This window comes from Archocentrus centrarchus, chromosome 16, assembly GCF_007364275.1.
Source record: "Archocentrus centrarchus isolate MPI-CPG fArcCen1 chromosome 16, fArcCen1, whole genome shotgun sequence".
Lineage (NCBI taxonomy): Eukaryota > Metazoa > Chordata > Actinopteri > Cichliformes > Cichlidae > Archocentrus > Archocentrus centrarchus.
The window spans coordinates 18,346,166-18,365,355 of record NC_044361.1 but is presented as its reverse complement, the minus strand read 5'-3'; the positions used below and the strand labels follow the sequence as shown (position 1 = coordinate 18,365,355).

Sequence of the window (19,190 nt, the reverse complement as noted above, 5' to 3'; positions counted from 1 at the left end):
AGAGGCAACACAAATACAAACAGGTGTTACAATAACTTGAATAACAATAATTTATGTTCACATTGAACCATCCTTTTGTAACACACACACACACACACACACACACACACACACACACACACACACACACACACACACACACACACACACACACACACACACACACACACACACTCAGCTAGTTGAAGAGTATACAGTATGTGTGTTTTTACCTCGGGAGCTCCGGCCACATTCAGCTGCAGCATGCCTTTCCTGTCCTTCTCTTCCAAAGCAGAGTACTGGATGGACTGGACCTGATTAAAGTTAGCTAAGTGTGTGGGCTGCAGAGACAAAGGCAGATACACACACATTAAATAAATCTGGAAATAGTCTAAATGATTCTACACAGATTAAAAAAAAACCCCATAAAATTAGATGACACTCAGCAGGATCTGATCCACTACAGTTAAAGTCAGTCATCTTGCAGCGTTAGATTGTATGGCATGCATTGTGTGCCTCAGGTTTCCAACAGAACATTGCTTACTAAGAAGCACTGCACCAGTGAAACACATGACATCAGAACTAAGTGAACGTGTCAGAAATATGACTGTTGTACTAAGCAAACTGCAGCTTTCTCAGCGTCAAACCACGTCTAGACAGAAAGTCTCTAAGGAGGCAGCGCACAGCACTCTAAAACACTTTGCAGAAACTTTATCAGCTGGATCCAAAGTACAGATAAGCAGACCAAAAGTGACCACAACATCAGAAGATCAATACATCAAGCTTTGTTCACTGACAGATAGAAAAGCAACTTCATCACAGACACAGAGTACTGTGGAAAGAAGATTGTCTGGCACTCGTCTCGACTGCATGAGTAGAGGTCTATGAACCATTTCTCAGGTGGGGAAACAAAACAAACACTTACTATCGGCAATGGAAAAAAGTCCCATTTACTAATTAATGCAAAGTTTGACATTACTGGCAGTAACAGAAGGATGTGTTAAAGCAAACAAAAGGAAGAGAGAAGAACATCACAATGTATCAAACTTTTAGCTAATTATGGTGATGTCAAGTTTGAGGGTGTTTTACTGACACCTGCACTGAACTGACTCCACCTTCAGAAGGGTGAAGTAGCACTCCATTCTTCAGAGACATGCTAGACCTTCTGGTTTGGGAACAAGGAGCCATTTTCAGCACTTGACCTCAACCCCATTAACAATTTAAGGGGTGCCTGAAGTCTGAGAGAGCCAAGAACTTCTGACAATACGAGAAGCATCTCTGCACAAACTTGAGTCCATACCGGCCAGAAAGTCTGCCGTCATTAAAACGAAAAGAGGGCAAATCAACTTTCCACTCAAATTGTGAAGCTGATCATTTATAGGGAAAGTATATGAATGCAAAAAAGAATATCTTCATTTGCGGCCTCAGATTGGTGCCTTTTAAAAGAAATTTTCATTATTCGTGTATTATTGAACGATTGCTGATATTTTTACATAGCACCAGTAAAAGTTAGTCATGTTATTATTTTTTTTTTTAGATACAACAGCACACTAAAATCAGTCTTTTATCACTGTATACTATTTAGACAGCATCAGTCAAAGCACATTTTTATTTGTTTAGGCTCTATGAGGACAAGCTCTAATTTGTTTTCATGCAAAGCTGCATCTTAAAATGAATTGCCAGCAGCTGATAGGCAGTCTACTTTCACTAAGGACTAAGTCAGTCTAGGCACTGGAGTTTTCTGTTTGGTGTAATTTAGAACAAACACCACAGTGTCTGGTCAATGCTGAAAACCGTTTTTCTAATCGACCTGTGATCTGACGATCACACATTTAGCTTTATGTTTCCTAGCTTTTACCAATCCAACTGGCCTTTCTGACTTTTTCCAACTTGGGCAAGTGAGGAGATGAGAAAAAAAAAAGAGGCCCACCAGAAGAGGGCAGCATGGTGAACTGTTACTGTGACCTTCCACCTAAGTATGCTGCATTATACAGCAGTGCTGGAAGCCTTATTAAGAGACAGGAAAAATACAGAGCTGGCTACTGTAACTTTCTCTGATGAGTTGTCGGTGTGAATACTCACCGTCAAGCCCTTATCTGTGAGGTAGCTGATTCCTTCCTCTGGTCCGATAGCTAACTCTACTGATATTACCCAGCTGGACTAGAGGGGAGAAGAGACACAGTACAGAAAACTTGTGTATCTCACATCTCATCACATCATGTGCATTCACAAATTTCACAAAAATTCTAATATTCTCTGAACTTTTGATATTTAATGCTATTTCGAACAGAGTTAGGTTTGAAGTTAAATTACTATAGAGAATATGCTAATAAGAACAAAATACTGAAAATCAATAACTGTTAAAGAGGACACTACCTGATGGATATTTTCTACCCTGTGCATGATAAAGAGACCCCAGCCTCCCACCCCGTGACTTTTAATGTATGGCTAATGCATTAAAAACACATCACTATTGATCTTTACATGCAACATTATCTCAATGTACTGAGAGTCCTACCCCTAAAGCACATTTGAAGCACTCCTTGTCGAAGTGGTAGATGGGAGAAAGTATCTCAAAGAACTTGTGGATGCTCTGCTCATCATTGAGGTTAGCAAACTGCTTAAAGGTCTGCTGGATCTGCTTACGAAGAGCCTTCGGCTGATAGAGAGACAGAGAGTGGGGGGGACAAAACACTTAAAAGAGTACGGGCTTTCTGAGAAACCATTGAGATAGAGCCAAGAAAAGCACAGCACACAACTGACAGGCCCCACTAAGAGTGACAACAGGAAGTTTAACTTAATTCCAGACAATCTGATTGATCAGGCATTTAGCCAAATGTCCTTTCAGTCATCGAGTTTGTCTCCCTGCCAGTCAGCCAAAGAGCCTGTCAGCCGTAACTCAGCCGATACACAAAGCAGGAGTCAGATGTAATTTGTGTTTTTGACACTTTTGTTACCAGGCAGTGGGTGGACAGTTAGTCACTAAGTGGATTTATATAATTACAGTGGTTTAACCTCACCTTAAGCGAGTCCAGCAGGCTTTTGGGGAAGAACCTTCTCAAACCAACATCTTTCCTAAAAAGAATAACAGGGCCACAACATTTATCTTTGGACTAATCTACCTCAACATAAACAAAATTTATGAAATATACTCTCAAGACAACATGGTTTACAGTGTGGACAAATAATGTAATCTTACTCTAGTAGCTCATAGTTTGATTTCTTATCCAGGGCGTTGCCTGGCATCTCTCTGAAGAACCGCCTGCATAATTCACAGAAAAAACATTTTATATATATATATATATATATATATATATATATATATATAAATAAACAAACAGGGAGTAGCCTCAAATATTCGTATGTGCATGTGCGTGATGAGTGTGTACCTGTGTGTGCTCACCTTATTTCTAAACAGCCCAGTTTCAGTGCAACATCTTGATCCACCTGGTCAGCTATATGTTGCATGTAGTCACTCTTTACCTGAAGAAACACAGTGTGGCAGCACATTTTTAATAAATGTTAATGAGCTCTGGGGTAAGCTAAGGACTGTAAATGTATAAGAGCGGCACACCTTTTTAACCGATTTTAAGGCCTCATTAGGATGTAACAGAAATGAATCAACTATATATAATATAACAGGCTACAATAAATGAAATCACTTAAGTCAAATGGACTAGTTTTCTTTCATTCAGTATTCTGCCATGTGGCCTCACCTGGTGATAGAGGTAGTTGAGAGAAGGTTTGTCTTCAGAGAAATGGCTGAGATAGCCTTTAGGAAAGTATCGTATCCGTAACTCATACCTGAGAATGACAGCAACATGTGACTTAATAACCAAATAGTGCTCAAATGGACCCACAAACAGAAACACATATAAACATGCACACATTCACAAACCAACACATAATGAAATAATGTGTAGCATCCAAAATCAATAGTTGCCTGAGGACTAAAAACAGAAGGAGGATGCTTATGCATACACACATTTTAAAGCAAAAAAACTGGCACAGTGTAAGAAATTAAAAAAATAAATAAATAAACAAACAACAAAATGGATCTGTTGGCCTGAACAACCTGCAGGATCATTAAATTGGTATTACCTGACTAAAAAGAAGCATTCATCTCAAAGCACATCCCTAAAGCTTAGACACACATTGTGCAAAAATTAAAAACTCTGCACATCACATGGACCAATCTGACAGATTGAGGCTAGAAATTTGACATTATTTTGCAGTTTTTTGTCTCTAATTGGCTAACATCTGTGACTTGGAAAACTGCTGTGGTTATACTAACGGATAAACACCAAATCATGCACAGAAGTTTTCCAGTGCACCTTAAGTTAAGGTTAATCACAATTGTTATATTCATCCATAGGCTTTCAAATAATCTGAAGGTGTTTCCATTTATTATTCCTGAGAAAAATCTCAGCCTTTTACAGCGATAATGCAGGAAAAGCTTTTTAAAATTCATACTGTATTTTGCATTATGTTTTATACCATCAAAATGCACTTGTGTTTTGCCTGATGATACAGCTATATGAATTAGAAATTTTGCTTTCTGTAAAGATGGAGAGGTTAAAGTATGTGTCAGAGACAGAACAGCACTGATGCATCTGGGTATCTTGCTTGCTCTGTCACTTTAACAGAATGGCTGTTTGCCAACATGTGCTTGAAACTGAGTCTCAAATTTGAACTATGTAGCCTTTAGTACTCACTACACTATGTTTTGTGGACACCATAAAGAATAACAAGTTTCCTGCAGTTACACTTGCCAATAGCTATGTCACAGAAGTACCCAGATGGGTCACCATTGTTTATGATGGTATATTATCTAATGAGTGACATATTGCAGTCACTACAGGGGAGAGAAGTGGGTCAGAAGAGTAATGAGCTCCGAACTGCTGTGACGTTACAGGACTGTAGTTAGGTAACAAAGAAAATCAAGGCTGAGGGCAAAATGAATAAAACATGATTGGTCTATGATGAAGGAACCAAAAGGAAATGATAGGAGATAAAATGGTGTGTTTAATCAAAAAGAGGGAATGATGAGAAGGATGAGAGTGAACAGTGACTGAACGTAAGCGAGAATGAGACAAATCACAAAGGGAGTAGGAAAGCAGTGAGATAGTCAATTCATCCCTTGGGCCACTGCTGCTGTTCTAACAATAGCTTGGCAGCAGCAGAAACTCCTGTGGGCTTGCAGCTCTGCCGCCCTCCAAGATAGAACTGCAACAACTGGCGGAGCGCCTCTGCTGTATGTCAGCAGTGTGAACAGCTTGTTCTTGTTGAATTCATTTAAATGTTAATGACTCTGGGTGTAATGCATCAGATGCAGGACAAAGGACTGAATCTTAAGGAGAGTTAGTAACAATATCAATAGTGTCTACCAGGGATCAGCACAGTTTGACTGCCCTCAAATAACCAGCAATGCAGTGCTAATGTAATACTAGGAAACCAAGAGTAGTTTTTGTGGCCCTGAAATGGGCCAATTCTCCATTAAAAACTGGATAACATTCTTCAATGCTTGTATAACATAGTTTACAATAAGTATTTTAAGGCATTGGTCTGTGGATGCTGGTGTGGAGTCGAGCAGTACCACCATGTTAAGTTGTTATCTAGTTTGAAAATATTGAAATACAGTCTTAAACCACCACTTATTTATTTATATTTTGTTTCCAAGGAACCAGACTTTCTGAAGGTATTTTCTTTGGGCATTGGCTACTTTTTCACTCATTTTCAGTCCACTACTTCTACCTGACCATTTTCAGAGGAATGGGTTTTTTTTCCATTTGTTAAGCCACTTAACACTGACCTATGAATCCATCAAGCATAAAAAAGGTTATATGAGGATGATTTATTCACAAAAGAGCAATGCATCCGGTGTGTATGTAGGTTACATGGCAAGTTCGCAGCCGAAAGATTCAGAATTTCGTGTCGTTTTTACACAACGCATCCGGTGTGAAATGGCTTTTACTGAAGGGATGAACCAGTGTTGTCTACACATAACAGACAATTTAGCAAAGAAACAATTTTAATGTGTATCTTTAGGCACTGTTACTAACAGTCTGTCACAGAAACACATCATTTGTTTCCATTTTGAATATACAAAAAATACCAGTTTGACAGGAATAAAATTATATATTTGAACCAACAAGGTGATTCCCAAAGAGCTGTTGGCTAAAAACTTGATGTATCGTGGCATGGTGTGCAGTGTATCGTTAAAAAGTTTGATTAAACTGGACAAGTGGAAGACAAAAGAAGAAGTGACAGGCCTAAAAAAAAACTACAGCAGATGAACAGTATCTGAAAGTCATGTCCTTAAGAAACTGGACAAAAAAAAAATCAAGCAGAGACGTGACACAGGACCTGAGAGCTGCATCGGGCTCGTCAGCTGATCCATCTACTGAAGCTCATCAGAAATGCTCTCAGTGGAAGGGTGGCTGTCAAGAAGCTATTCTTAAGGAAGGGAAACAGGGAGAAAAGCCTGAGGTATGCCACATTACACAAGAACTGGACTGAAAAATCCGTGGCAACAGCTGTTATAAAGTGATGAATCCAAATTTGAAATTTTTGGTTAAAATCATTGTCAATGTATATGGAAGAGGTCAGGAGAGGTTAGGGTGTCTACAGCCACCTGTAAAACATGGTGGAGGCTCTGTCATGGTTTGGGGCTGTATTTCAGCCAGTGGTGTTGGAGATCTTGTCAGAATTGATGGAATTATGGATGCAGAAAAGTACCATAAGAATTTCATTTGCTGTGCAATACCATCTGTAAAGCTTCTGATTGGCAGTGGCTTCATTTTTCAGCAAGACAATGATCCCAAACGCACTGCCAATGCAGTAAAAGCATACCTGAATAGAAAAAACACACAGTGAAACACTATCGCTCATGGACTGGCCTCCACAAAGTAGTGTTGTAGTACTCGAGATCGGTCTTGGTCTCGAGACCGGTCTCGAGACCGCTTTTTGATGGTCTCGGTCTTGTCATGGACTCGACCGCATTTGGTCTCGGTCTTGTCATGGACTCGGACCTTGCGGACTCGGGATTTTATTTCAAGACCAGTCAAGACCACAGCTGTGGAAATATCACTAAATTGCCAGAATACTGTCCAATTTATTTGTTAACATCTTTGCTTTTATTGGATGCAAAACGTACTGATTCAAATCCCACAAATATTGCGCTCCTCTGCCTCTCAAAGGAGCGCACCTCACAGACTCCGCCCCGGCTAGGTCGCTGCTATTATCGCTGCTTACGCCTGTATCATTTCACCGCAGTTTGCAATCTACCACAGAGCACGGACAGTTTCATTCACAATGTGTATGTTTGATCTCACTATGGTCACGCGTGTGCTGCATAAATCGAAATAACTGCATGAACACGAAGAGAAGTAAGAGGGAAAATGAAGATCAAAGGAAAATTTCAGGCTTCCGATTCAACAAAAAAATCCCAGCATGAAAGGTAAATACCAACCTTCATGTATTTTGATACACAAACTAAAAATTTAATGCAAGTTTTAGGGCTGCAACGATTCTTGGAATAACGCAATTCGATTATTAAAAATCCTCGACACAAATTTGTTGCTTTGATGTTTGGTTTCAGCTCTGCAGCTCAGGTGTCTCCGTGTAAGCGGAGCATTTCCAAAAAAAACAAAAACGACCCTTTAACGCGAGTGGATCGCTGAGATGTTTTTTCACGCCCCCACTTCTCTGTGCTGTGAGTGCGCATGTTTGAATGTGCGCACGTGTTGTGCAGAGGATGTCAGCTGTTATTTTTTTCTTTACGTCAGCTGTAGCCACCAGAACAGATCTATAACCACAGTGTACTGGGGAAAGGGGGGGCTGCCATTAGCACTAGCAATCGTTCGGTGCCCCCTCCACCCCCTTCAGTACAGAGGGGCTCCTTCAAAATGTTTTTATCAACCACCTGATCAGCAACATGAAGAACAGAGAACTTTGTAGCTGCTCCATCCACCCTGTTTGTTTCACACAGAGAAACATCTGCAGTACGGAAGTTAAAATATGCTGATGAATTGTTAAAATGAAAAATTATTTCTTATCCAATTACTTGATTAATTGACGGAGTAATCAATTAAATACTTGATTACTAAAATAATTGATAGTTGCAGCCCTACTTGTATTCAGAAAGCCATAGTCAAACATTAGTTTTCAGCACCAGTAGAGCTATGAGAGGCCTTCAAGAATAAAATACTACAGTTCCCAGCAAGATGATGTCACTTCCTATTGTTGCATTAAAAACGTGATAGTTTATGCTCACAATATGGTGGCTGATATTCAAATGTAGGAAATGCTATTAGCAGCCGAGGAATCTGGATTATGTTTTTGTTGTGTATTTTTTTATGTGATTTCTGCAAACACAGTGGAAGGAAACGGCACTCTGGGACACATTAAATGCTTGATGTATAAATGTAACTTTTCTGGATTATATGCAAAAATGATCATTCTATCGATCTAATAAGGCCTGATTTAGAGTTCTGCATTGATCCTTTGTGTATAACTGAAAATCCTCTCTGAAGCAAACCTGACATGCACCTCGAGAAATGTAACTACACGTCCAAAAAAACTGATTACTCCTTTCTGGTTATGTCTTAGGCCCCATCACTCAATTAACAAGTGGGAGCGGCATTTAGTGGTTAGTATTAGCTTACTAATTAGCATTAGCATTAGTGCTGGGGTGAGGAATATTTCTTGCTAGAACCCGGAAGTTACCATGGCCACCACCAATGGTAACAGCAGAGAAGTAAGTAAGTTGTTTCTCCGCCATTAGTACATTGAGCTAGTGGTGGGCAGATTGATCCTAATATCGATAATATGGATGCCAACGTTGTATTGGTATTGATCAATATCAGTGTGATGAGATCGATACTTTGGCTTCAGTTTCTCTCCTGTATGCAGTGCTGCGGTTTCATCAAAGATGCGAGCTGACTGTCTAAGTGTCGCTCCTGTCACAGCACAGAGCACTTTGCTCCTCCCCTCCCCACAGTGTTTTGTTATACTGTCATGTGATGCATAACATATTTTATTTGGGGAAAAAAAGGATTTTGCTATGAAACATTTAAATCAAATTTAAATTTAAATTTGTAGAAAATTAGTGAATGAAGGAACATTTTTTATTACATTTTTTTATTATACTTTCTGAAAAATCTACCTGGAAAAAAGTTTGCATTTGTTCTTGAGTGATGATTTTGTACACTTAATTTATGAAAAAAAAATCCAGACATCAATTTATGGGGAAAAATGTTTTATTCTATTGTTTCAGAACAATTACTTTTATTTTGATAAAGTATTTTCTACTTACATATAAACTTTGCCCAATTCTATTCTGGGTTTTAACTAATTAATGATCCAAAGGAAAAAAATCTCAAACCAATTAAACTTCATGGAAATTCTTCATAATTATTAAAAAGTATTGGTATCAGTATCGGTGATAATGGCCCTGTGTTTACTTTACATAGGATCGATACCAAATTATGAAGTGTTGCACACAACTACATTGAGCAGCATACACCAGGAGTGATTGACAGTGCTAAGACCCTCCTCCTGGCTCTGACCGGTTGTTTTTGACTGGGAGCGGTTCAGGGAGGAGGTGGAGGAGCTCCATTTTTTTCGCAGATTATCGGTCTCATACTGTCTGACATGGTGACAGTTTTAACAAATATGTAAAAACCAGATTTTTTATAAAAGTTACATCCTGCAGCTTTAATCTGTATAAGATTAAAGGCTTTAGTTCTTACTGTTGATGAGTGTTTGCCATTTTTTCAGTTTTACACATTTAGCTATGTGGTTTTGAAAAAGCACCCATTTTTACAAAGGCTGTTGGTTTAAAAACAACACAACTTTATGCATAGTTTATGAAAGGCAGAGAAAAGTTAAGACTATTGTGATGAACTATGAATAATTGTTTTACATTCTGTGATAAATGATAGAAGTCACCCAGGAGTATTAAATAAAGATGGTTATATTTATTTGAGCTGTGAGTGTTTAATATCAGGATGATTTTATGGGAATGCGGATCTTTCAGATCAATTTGAGAAGTGATTTTGATCATGTTTCACATTTTATTGTGTCATGTAGTGTCAGGCACTGGTCTTGGTCTTGTCTCGGTCTCGCCCCCCCTCGGTCTTGGTCTCGACTGGTCTCGGACCCTAAAAGTCTTGGTCTTGTCTCGGTCTCGATACCCTCTGGTCTTGGTCTTGTCTCGGTCTCGGGTTAGGTGGTCTTGACTACAACACTACCACAAAGCCCGGACCTCAATATTGAAGCAGTGTGGGATCATCTTGACAAAGACCAGAACAAAAGGCAGCCAACATCCAAAGAAGAGCTTTGAATGTCCTTCAAGAAGCCTGGAGAACTATTCCTGAAGACTGCTTAAAGAAATGATAAGAAATCTGCCTCAGAGAGTTCAAGCTGTGCTGAAGGATAAAGGTGGTTACACCAAATATCGACTTTAAAGCTCCTTAGTATTGTACAAACTCTGTTTTTGCCTTATATACTGTACTATGTATTTATGTTTGTATGTGTTTCAATAGTTTCTGCTTTTCAGTATTACTGTACTGTTTATTTGTATGAAGAATCTTAACCGTTGTTGATATCAGACTTTTTTCACATCAGTATCACCCACCAAAAGGCTAGTATCAGTCAGGCTCTAGTCTATACATACTTAAACCTTGTTCTTTACTATTTCTGATGGGAAAAGGTCAGAGAATAGTAGAAATGAGCAGTGGGGGGGGCAGATACTGAGCAAAAACACAGAATCTTATATTTTTACCTCCACTCCTCCTGCGGGTGCTGTTTTTCATATTTCTCCCTCACATGAGACACACCCAAATCAGGGTGTAACCAATGGAGAGCGTCTGAGCGCAAATGGGTCAGACGGAGACCCAAAGAGGCCACACAGCGCAGTTTGTGGATCTCTGCTATCTTCTGGATTACACCCTGTGGAAACAAATGGTTGGATGAACAAAGAGAAAAGTGAGAATCTCATAAATAACAACAATAAAGAGCTACACAGGTAAGAAATGTCTGTGCCCTTTACCCTGACATCTGTAGCATCTCCGTGCCTGATATTACTAGCCCATGTACATGGTTCACTGTTTGTCTCAAAGTAATGGAAGATCTTAAGAACGCGGTCCATGGAGCCTGGAGGGCGCTCTAGACCTCCAGCAGAGCCACTGGTGCTGGGTCCACCAGGCATTCCAGACCGGGATTTAACCCCACAGCCACCCGCTGAGGAGTGGTTGAGGTTGGGTTCCAAGTAGGAAGACGATGCCATGCCTGACTCAGATGCTCCTCCTGGGGCTAACTGGCCATCATATTCTGAAAAGAAGATGAAGACACAGAATAAGGACCTAGTACATGAATCAACTTGTATTCTGAGTTGAAAAGAGATAAGTTATCTTATGTATGAAGGGAGCACTGCACACCTTAAATGAAAAAGAAAATTCAGTAAATTTAGAATAAGAAAAAAACAATACATGCTTCTTCAATCCTTAAGACAAATTTGAAAGGGTAAAAACATATCAAAGCCTGTAAGTCCCCACAAAAACATATTATAGTAATATTCATAAAGCCATGTAAGAATTAATCTAAACAAACTGAAGTGGAGAAGAGATTTCAGACCTCTACACAACTCTCACACAACTGCAGCTACGGTAAAAGAAACCTTTTATATATATATATATATATATATATATATATATATATATATATATATATGTATGTGTGTGTGTGTGTGTGTGTGTGTGTGTGCGTGTGTGTGAGAAAACATGCACATATATGTATACGTAGTTTGATGACTTAACAATAGGTCTCATGTATAAGTGTGTGATGAAGAGTAGTTATGTCAGAGGAGTCAGTGAGTCAATCTAAACAAGCAAAACAATAACCTGCAGCCTTTTAATGAGGATCTAATGGATGCATAAAGATTTCTAGAAAATAAATCCTCAACCAGTGGGAAATCATGTAGTTAAGGAGGACAGCAGCTGCTAAATCAAGCAGGGAGACAGCTTTCAGACTGACTATCTGCAAGTGGGTTGATGATTCAGTCCCACCTGCAGCGCGGCATAGATGGAGCTGATGCATGCCACATTTGAACTTCTGTGGAGCGACATCTCTGTGTAGCTCCTAAGCTGCTGTCTCCAGTTCGGTGTTTCCTAAAATCTAAAAGATACGTGAGGATAACTAAACTATTCTGGAAAAACTGCTGTTGACTGAGAGTGGTTTTGGCTCAATTTACAGAAGCCTTTTCAACCAGTTAAGTATGTAAATCATTGAATATCATAAGTGCAATGCAGCTGGAGTATAGAAGGCATTTCTGTTTTTCCTTTCCCAAATTCATGATGACATGAGCATAATAATAAATAGCCCTATCAAAAAGAGCAAGCTGAAGTACATTTTGAGTCTCACATTTTGCTTATAATAAAAATGCTGGCTTGCCTAATAAACAAATACTAACAAATTCTTGTCTCTAACTCTTCTTTCACCTATTCACCCTTCATAAGTTGCTGATTTGTCCCTCTTTCTGCAGCATTTTTGTGCCTGACACACACCCTGATGCTTCCTGTGTCACAATCTTGCTTCCTGGTCATCCCAGCAGGCTTTTGTTGAGTCATCATCACTGCAGAGACTGGTTTCAGCTGACTGTGAATTTTGGCTATCATGTGGTAACAAATTAGATGCAAGTGAAGTGAATCAGAATTACTTCACAGCTCATTTCCAGTAATTAAAGTGCAATCTTTGACAAAATGTGAAAGTGATCTGTATCATTAACATCTACCAGATGTTGGGTCACAGCCAGATTATTTCCTATTGATAAGAACTGTTAGAAAGTTTGAAAGAAGCTGAGACAGATTTATGGAGACTGAATGATGCAGGGAACACTTTTAACAGTTTGACCTACAGCTAGAAGTGGTAGACAGATAAAAGTGTGTGTGTGTGTGTGTGTGTGTGTGTGTGTGTGTGTGTGTGTGTGTGTGTGTGTGTGTGTGTGTGTGTGTGTGTGTGTGTGTGTGTGTGTGTATGCGTAGTGACTGCAACAGAAATGTAAAAGAGGACAGTATGCATCTGATGACTTGACTCAGCACTCTCTTATAAGAATCTGCTGTATCAAAACTGTGTGTGTGTGTGTGTGTGTGTGGCTGTCTGTCTCCTGGATCTATGCAGAGGTGATGCATTAGCTTTACTGTCTGTAGATTCGCACATGGATTATTTACTCATCTGATTCATTATTCTGTGAATCCAGGGTTTAGCCAGAGCTAAAGGAAACTCACCACTACTGTGCTAAAATTAGCGTCTTTTAAAATCAGGGGTTGGTTCGCTCAAGTGTGACTGTTGTTCGCTCTGACTTTCAGGTCATCAGAAGACTGCCATAATGTTTGCATCCTTTTTTTTCCTTATTCGCACCCTGTTGTATTAAAATCACAACCTCTCAGTGACCAAATGCAAGAAGTCCCTGAAATTTAAAAGAAATTAATATTCTACCTAGATTACATCATGCTGTACAAGGTTACATTATGAAAAGAGAAAGAGCTCATGCTGTGCTTGTAATGCATATAGGTCAGTGTATAATGGTCACCCAACAAATCCTCAAGGCATAAATAAAGTAGATTAATAGATCAGATTATAAATGCCCCTCCTAGAGTGTTACTATCATCATCCAATTAAAATGATACTACTATGATATTAGGATTATTAGGTGGCTTGTAACAATCCCCAATAATCCCATTAATATTACCACTATACCATCCTTTTTAACAATGACCAACTGCCTTTTTAATATAACTGCTGAATCCATTGAATCCATCTGATGAAACCCAGATGGATATGTTAAAGGTGAACCATTACCATCTTTCTGCACATAATAAATATATTAGTGGGGCTTTGCAGCAAAGAACTTTATAATCCCTCTACTGTTACTCTGACAGCAGCTGAAATTTCAAGTTTCATAAGGAGGCATATGCAAATTAGCTCTGCTTAATGCTTCAAATTTCCAGGCTTCCTGAACCATTCTTTTAAAGTATCGATTTGATATGAACAATCCTACCACCAATCAACCCTGCATTTGAAAGTAGAGGTATGGTGCATCATTTGCTCATATTTCTCATGAAATGCTTTCAGCATTGTCTCAGTTTAGTTTAATTTTTAAGAGGTGGTAAATATACACTAAAACACTAGTGAAAACCCCTGTCCCGACTGTGAGTCCAGAAAGAGTTGTGATGCAGTTGCCCAACAGTTCCTCAGTTGTTTTAACAGCACTAGCTCCAGCTTTCATGCCTTGTCTCAGAGGGGCATGTTAAAAAATGTATTGGGGGCATTATTTTGACTGCAACTTATTTTTAAATTTAGGCAACTGCAGCATTTCAGCTACAGAGTCGCAAAACTGCAGTCGGCCATCTGCTGCTTTCACTCGGTCAGTCAGTAATCAGATTAGATATTAAGCACTCCAACGTTGTAACACACCACCACGTACACATAAAACACAGTAGTAGCACAAAATCACCTACATGCACCGATAACCTAAATACTACATAGAGCTTTGCTAAATCCTGTTAGAGAAGTAGGCATACCTACATTTCGGTGCATGCACACAGCCACTTTATAATCCTAATACGCTTACATCACACATAGGAAATGTTTATCAAAACAAGTTGTGTTCATACCTGCAAGTATGAGAAGAAATCTATATAATGTACTATAGGCTAGAAGGCAATACTTGTAGCTTAGCTATTCTAAATTGTGTTGCTATAATAATCATATTAATAACACATGCATATATATATATATAAACACACACTCAATGGCAATTAGGACAGTTCAGTACACGTATGGCTCTAAATGCAAATTAACAACCATTTTAAAATAGGTGCACAACACAGAACAAATGACATCATCTCTCATTTGCACCAATTTCTGCTCAGTGCAACTGCACTAAATTCCCACATGCAAGCCCTCCCACACACACACACACACACACACACACACACACACACACACACACACACACACACACACACACACACGAAGAGATGAATCAAATCAACTAGGCCAAGTAGGCAGCCAGGAGGGGTGCAGGCAGCTTCCAGACCCACTACCCGCACTCTCAGTGGGGCTCCACTGACTGACAGTAAGCCTGTTGAACCACAGAAGGCTGGAGTTGAGCTCAGTCCCACAGCAGCAGCAGCTTGAGGACAGTTTATCTCCTTTTCTAACGGGTATCTGGGTTACTGGGGTTAGCGCAACCCTGGAGGAACAGAGACCTGGGCTCTCTATCTCTGTACCCATTCTCTTTCTCTCCTCCTCAGTTGTTCACATCCCTCTAATCAAGCCTCTCTTTCTGAAGTTTGCATATTTTTGCATTCTCTTCTGTTTCTCATATATCAAACCTCCCAAAAGGTTCTTTCCCCATGATTTCACCCTTTCTCTTTTCTTCTCGCACTCTTAAACTCCTCCTGTCTCTTTTCTCATACTTACAGACCTTTTTAGCCATTGCCTTCACAAGTCCATTTGATCCATTTGATTGAACCACCTCTCTTCCTTCCTCCCTCTCATCTTTCTCTCATCCTCAATTTCCTCTGCCCTCCCTATCCCTGTGCATTTCTCTCTACTTCCAACCATACACATTATCTATATTAGACTGAGGACAAGAAGTGTGAAGACTAAATATGAGTTGGAAATATATAAATAGTTCAATATTATTTATTTTTTTTAATGAACCAGAAACCATATTTCTAATGGTGTGGTTGTATGAAACTGCTTCTATAGTCACACTGTGAGGGGCCAGTAACCTAAATAATTTAGTTTGTGTATACAGACTTAAGATTTACAAGCATCATAACCCAACACAAATACGACAAAGCTCCAAATCTGGCAAACTGAGGATTTGGACTTTAAACCAAAGTTAAATTGTTAAACTGTTTCTACCATTTATTCTGAAAGAAAGACTGCTGAGGTGCTGGTTTAGCTCACAGGTTGAGCAGATGTCCATATGCCTCAAGACTAAATGCAGCAACCCAAGTTAGACTCTGATCTAAAACCCTTGGCTATGTGTCTTCCCAGAAAGGTAGCTTTTCTGTTCTGTAAATCCACAGTGCTGTCCAAAGTGGATGGCAAAACAGATCAAAGTAAGGCGACTGGAGAAACATGCATCAGTGGCTAAATGCAGCAACCCAGGTTCAACTCTGACCTGACACCCTTGGCTGTGTTTTCCCACACACACTCTCTCCACTTTCCTGTTGCTCGCACTATATAACAAACGGCAAAAAAGATCAATTGTTATGGTTAAGCATGTTTCATATTCACACTTTCCTACTGTATTTAATCAAGTGCTGTGGACATGGACTGATAAACACAACTCATTAGACAGCTTTGGCAACCAGCCACCCTACAAGGAGCTTCTAGGGCAAACAAAATCCAATTTAAAACTAGTGACGAGAGCTGCTCATTTTCACTTTTACACATATTTTGGCAACTTTCATTCATTTTCCAGTGGTAAAAAGGACTCGTGAAGGAACCAGCCATAAATTTAGCCATTACTGCAACTGGACCTCGTGTGTAACAAATACTGACAGCAAACAGAAACAGAGGGCAGAGCTCAGTGTCTTGTAGTATACTGTAAGAATGTCCCCAAAGCTCAGCGTGATGAAAATACTATTCAGCTTGTCCAGGCTAACTATATCCAATAGTGAACACAAACACAACATATATGCACCTAGTGAAGGAACAGTGTACTGTATTAAAGAATAGTTCAAACTGGATAATCAATGTTATTGATTTATTATTTAAGTAAAATATTAAGTGGAAAGTAATAACAAAATCTAACCGGACAATGCATGCTATAGATCTCCAGTTTTCATGCAGCATGTTACCACTAACTCTACTGATGCTTCTTAGTACCTACTTGGTAAGGGGTGCTGTGCATAGATGCAGCCCCCCTTGGTCCAGCAGAGAGGGATGCAGCCGCTGCTTTCCATTTGTACTGTAGGGGGAGCAATTCCAGGTCTGGCCACGGGGCCCAGACAAAACTACTGGGCCCTGAAAACAGCATAGAGTCTAAGACAAGGGGCAGTTCCTCATTTGGCTTGTTGCAACAATAAAAAGAACCCAAGAAGATAAATCTGAAGACACAAATAATTTTTTAAAAATGAAACTAGAGATATACCCAAAAAAGTTCCCCAGAAGTTAAAAATTTTAATTTGTTGTGCTGGTGACTGGACTCTTTTTGGTGAAAAGTGTATCGATTGTAGAAAATAAATAACTAAAAATCAATTCGTGTCCAAGGACTGAAAACAATGCCAGTAAAGGAAATAAACCAATACAAGGAAATAAAGAGTGTCAAATATCCTTTGTACTCCACAATCTGATGACACATCAAATAGAGAAAACACTGGCAGTCTTGCTGTCTGTGCTGTAGCAGTCAGTACATCAGACAACACGGCGTTACAAGTGCAGCTGAGAGAGAAGACGCAAATGTGTGATCCTTTAAATAATACTGAGACAGAGGTCCATAAGGGCTTCTTCTGCACAATAATCTCATTAATAAATACTTAATGTATAATATTTGGTGAGAAAATCCAAGCTGCCGATCACAAGACTGCAACTCATTTCTCCACAGCTTGCTCAAACATTACTTCACTTCATGACTTGGATTCCAGCTCTTATAATCAGTCCGTCCAACTCTTGCCATGTCCTCTCACCCAGAACATTTTGCAACATAATATGTAATGATCCTCGCTCAGGAAGCTCTTTCACCTCAAGGAGATTGAGCCTCTGAGGGTAGAGATAATTCAGTAATTTGCTCAAGGACACTTCTGTGGAAGCTTCCAGAAAAAGATACTCATGACTGATGATTTCCTTGCCCACTAGGCCATCCTGAAGGCCAATAAATCTCCACAAAATATCAAATTCAGGTCATCCATATAGAGTTAGTGATCCAATATATCAGTCCTTGATACGAAACTCAAAGGCTTCTTCCCCACAGCCGTAAATCTTCAGCCACCGGGTTTGGCATTGCACGTCAAATTTCCAGGTTACAAAATATGTGACAGCCCTCGCTGGATAAGTAGGACTCCATAAAATGACATCAAAAGTTCATTTTCCAAGGAAGGTAGTTTTTTATTTTCTGTTCAGTAAATCCACAATGCTGTCCAAAGGGGATGGCAAAACAGATCACAGCAAGGAGACCAGTGAGAGAGGCATCAGTGAGAAATGTAGGGCACAGAAACTGAGCTGAATGAGGGAAAGGAAAACAAAAGTGACTGAAGCAAGGGGCAGAAAGAAAAAGCAAAGACATAAAGCTGAAAAAAAATAGAAAGATGAAATACAGTTAGAATTAAAGATGAGTTGAAAAAGACAATTTTGAGTTCCAAAGGGGGGGATAAATGAAGCGAGCAGGATGATGAAAGAAAGGCAGAGAAACTGCGGGGCGAAGCTGAGCCTCACGTCCTCCAAAGCTTTCCCACAATACTCAGAGCCAGCAGGAGTTAACCAGGTCAGAGCAGGTATCTGACGCTAGAGAGGGACATAAATGAGCAAAAAAAAAAAAGCTGTGATGCAAAGCAGGTCAGGATGGAAGTAGGACTACGAAGAGAAAAATTGTTTAACAGGAGTAAGTTTGATGCCGTAAATCCATTTTGAAGTCAGTCGTTTAGTCCTTCGGTGGCAGCGGAAAAGCAGCTAGATTACAACATCATTTCCAACCTCTCTCTCACACACAGATACAACACTGCAACCAAACACACACACAGTCCATCCAGCAAAATCTTTAAGGACAGTCATAGTGTGTGTAAGCCAAAGAGAGAGTGTGTAAGACTGTATGCGTGCGTGTATGAGAGTGAGAGAGAGAGAGAGAGAGACAAGGGGGAAATGCATAGGAAATGAGAAAGAAAGTGACTGTATGTGAGTGTCAGCAAAAAGTGAGAGTGTGTTTGTGAGCCAAGTGTTTCTCCTCTGCTGTGTTTTTGCTCTAAGCTGCTGCGACCACGCAGCGAAAAAGCTGCTCTGATCGCTAACAGGCAGAACCATGGAGGGAGGGGGATGTTGGTGTGTTTGTAGAGGGGTGTGTGTGTGTGTGTGTGTGTGTGTGTGTGTGTGTGTGTGTGTGCGCGCGCGCGTGTGTGTAAGGCAGAGGGGAAGAGGAAGAGGAGGAAAAAAGATAGATAGAAATATTGTAAATGAGACTTGATGCATTGGAAAGTAGG

At 39.7% G+C, this 19,190-nt stretch overlaps 1 protein-coding gene across 5 annotated transcripts in view; it reads right to left on the bottom strand.

Moving 5' to 3' along the window:
• Nucleotides 1–19,190, bottom strand: part of LOC115794879 (focal adhesion kinase 1) — a 69,272-nt gene that overhangs the window by 36,976 nt on the left and 13,106 nt on the right. For all 5 annotated transcript variants that reach the window (XM_030750567.1, XM_030750564.1, XM_030750565.1 and 2 more), the window contains exons 3-11: nt 11,033–11,313; nt 10,766–10,932; nt 3,696–3,783; nt 3,383–3,462; nt 3,179–3,241; nt 3,000–3,054; nt 2,498–2,638; nt 2,062–2,139; nt 213–320 (exon numbers count right to left, since the gene is read on the bottom strand). In XM_030750567.1, coding sequence (XP_030606427.1) covers nt 213–320; nt 2,062–2,139; nt 2,498–2,638; nt 3,000–3,054; nt 3,179–3,241; nt 3,383–3,462; nt 3,696–3,783; nt 10,766–10,932; nt 11,033–11,269 — 1,017 coding nt within the window. In that variant the 5' untranslated portion in view covers nt 11,270–11,313. The remainder of the gene's footprint in view (nt 1–212; nt 321–2,061; nt 2,140–2,497; nt 2,639–2,999; nt 3,055–3,178; nt 3,242–3,382; nt 3,463–3,695; nt 3,784–10,765; nt 10,933–11,032; nt 11,314–19,190) is intronic.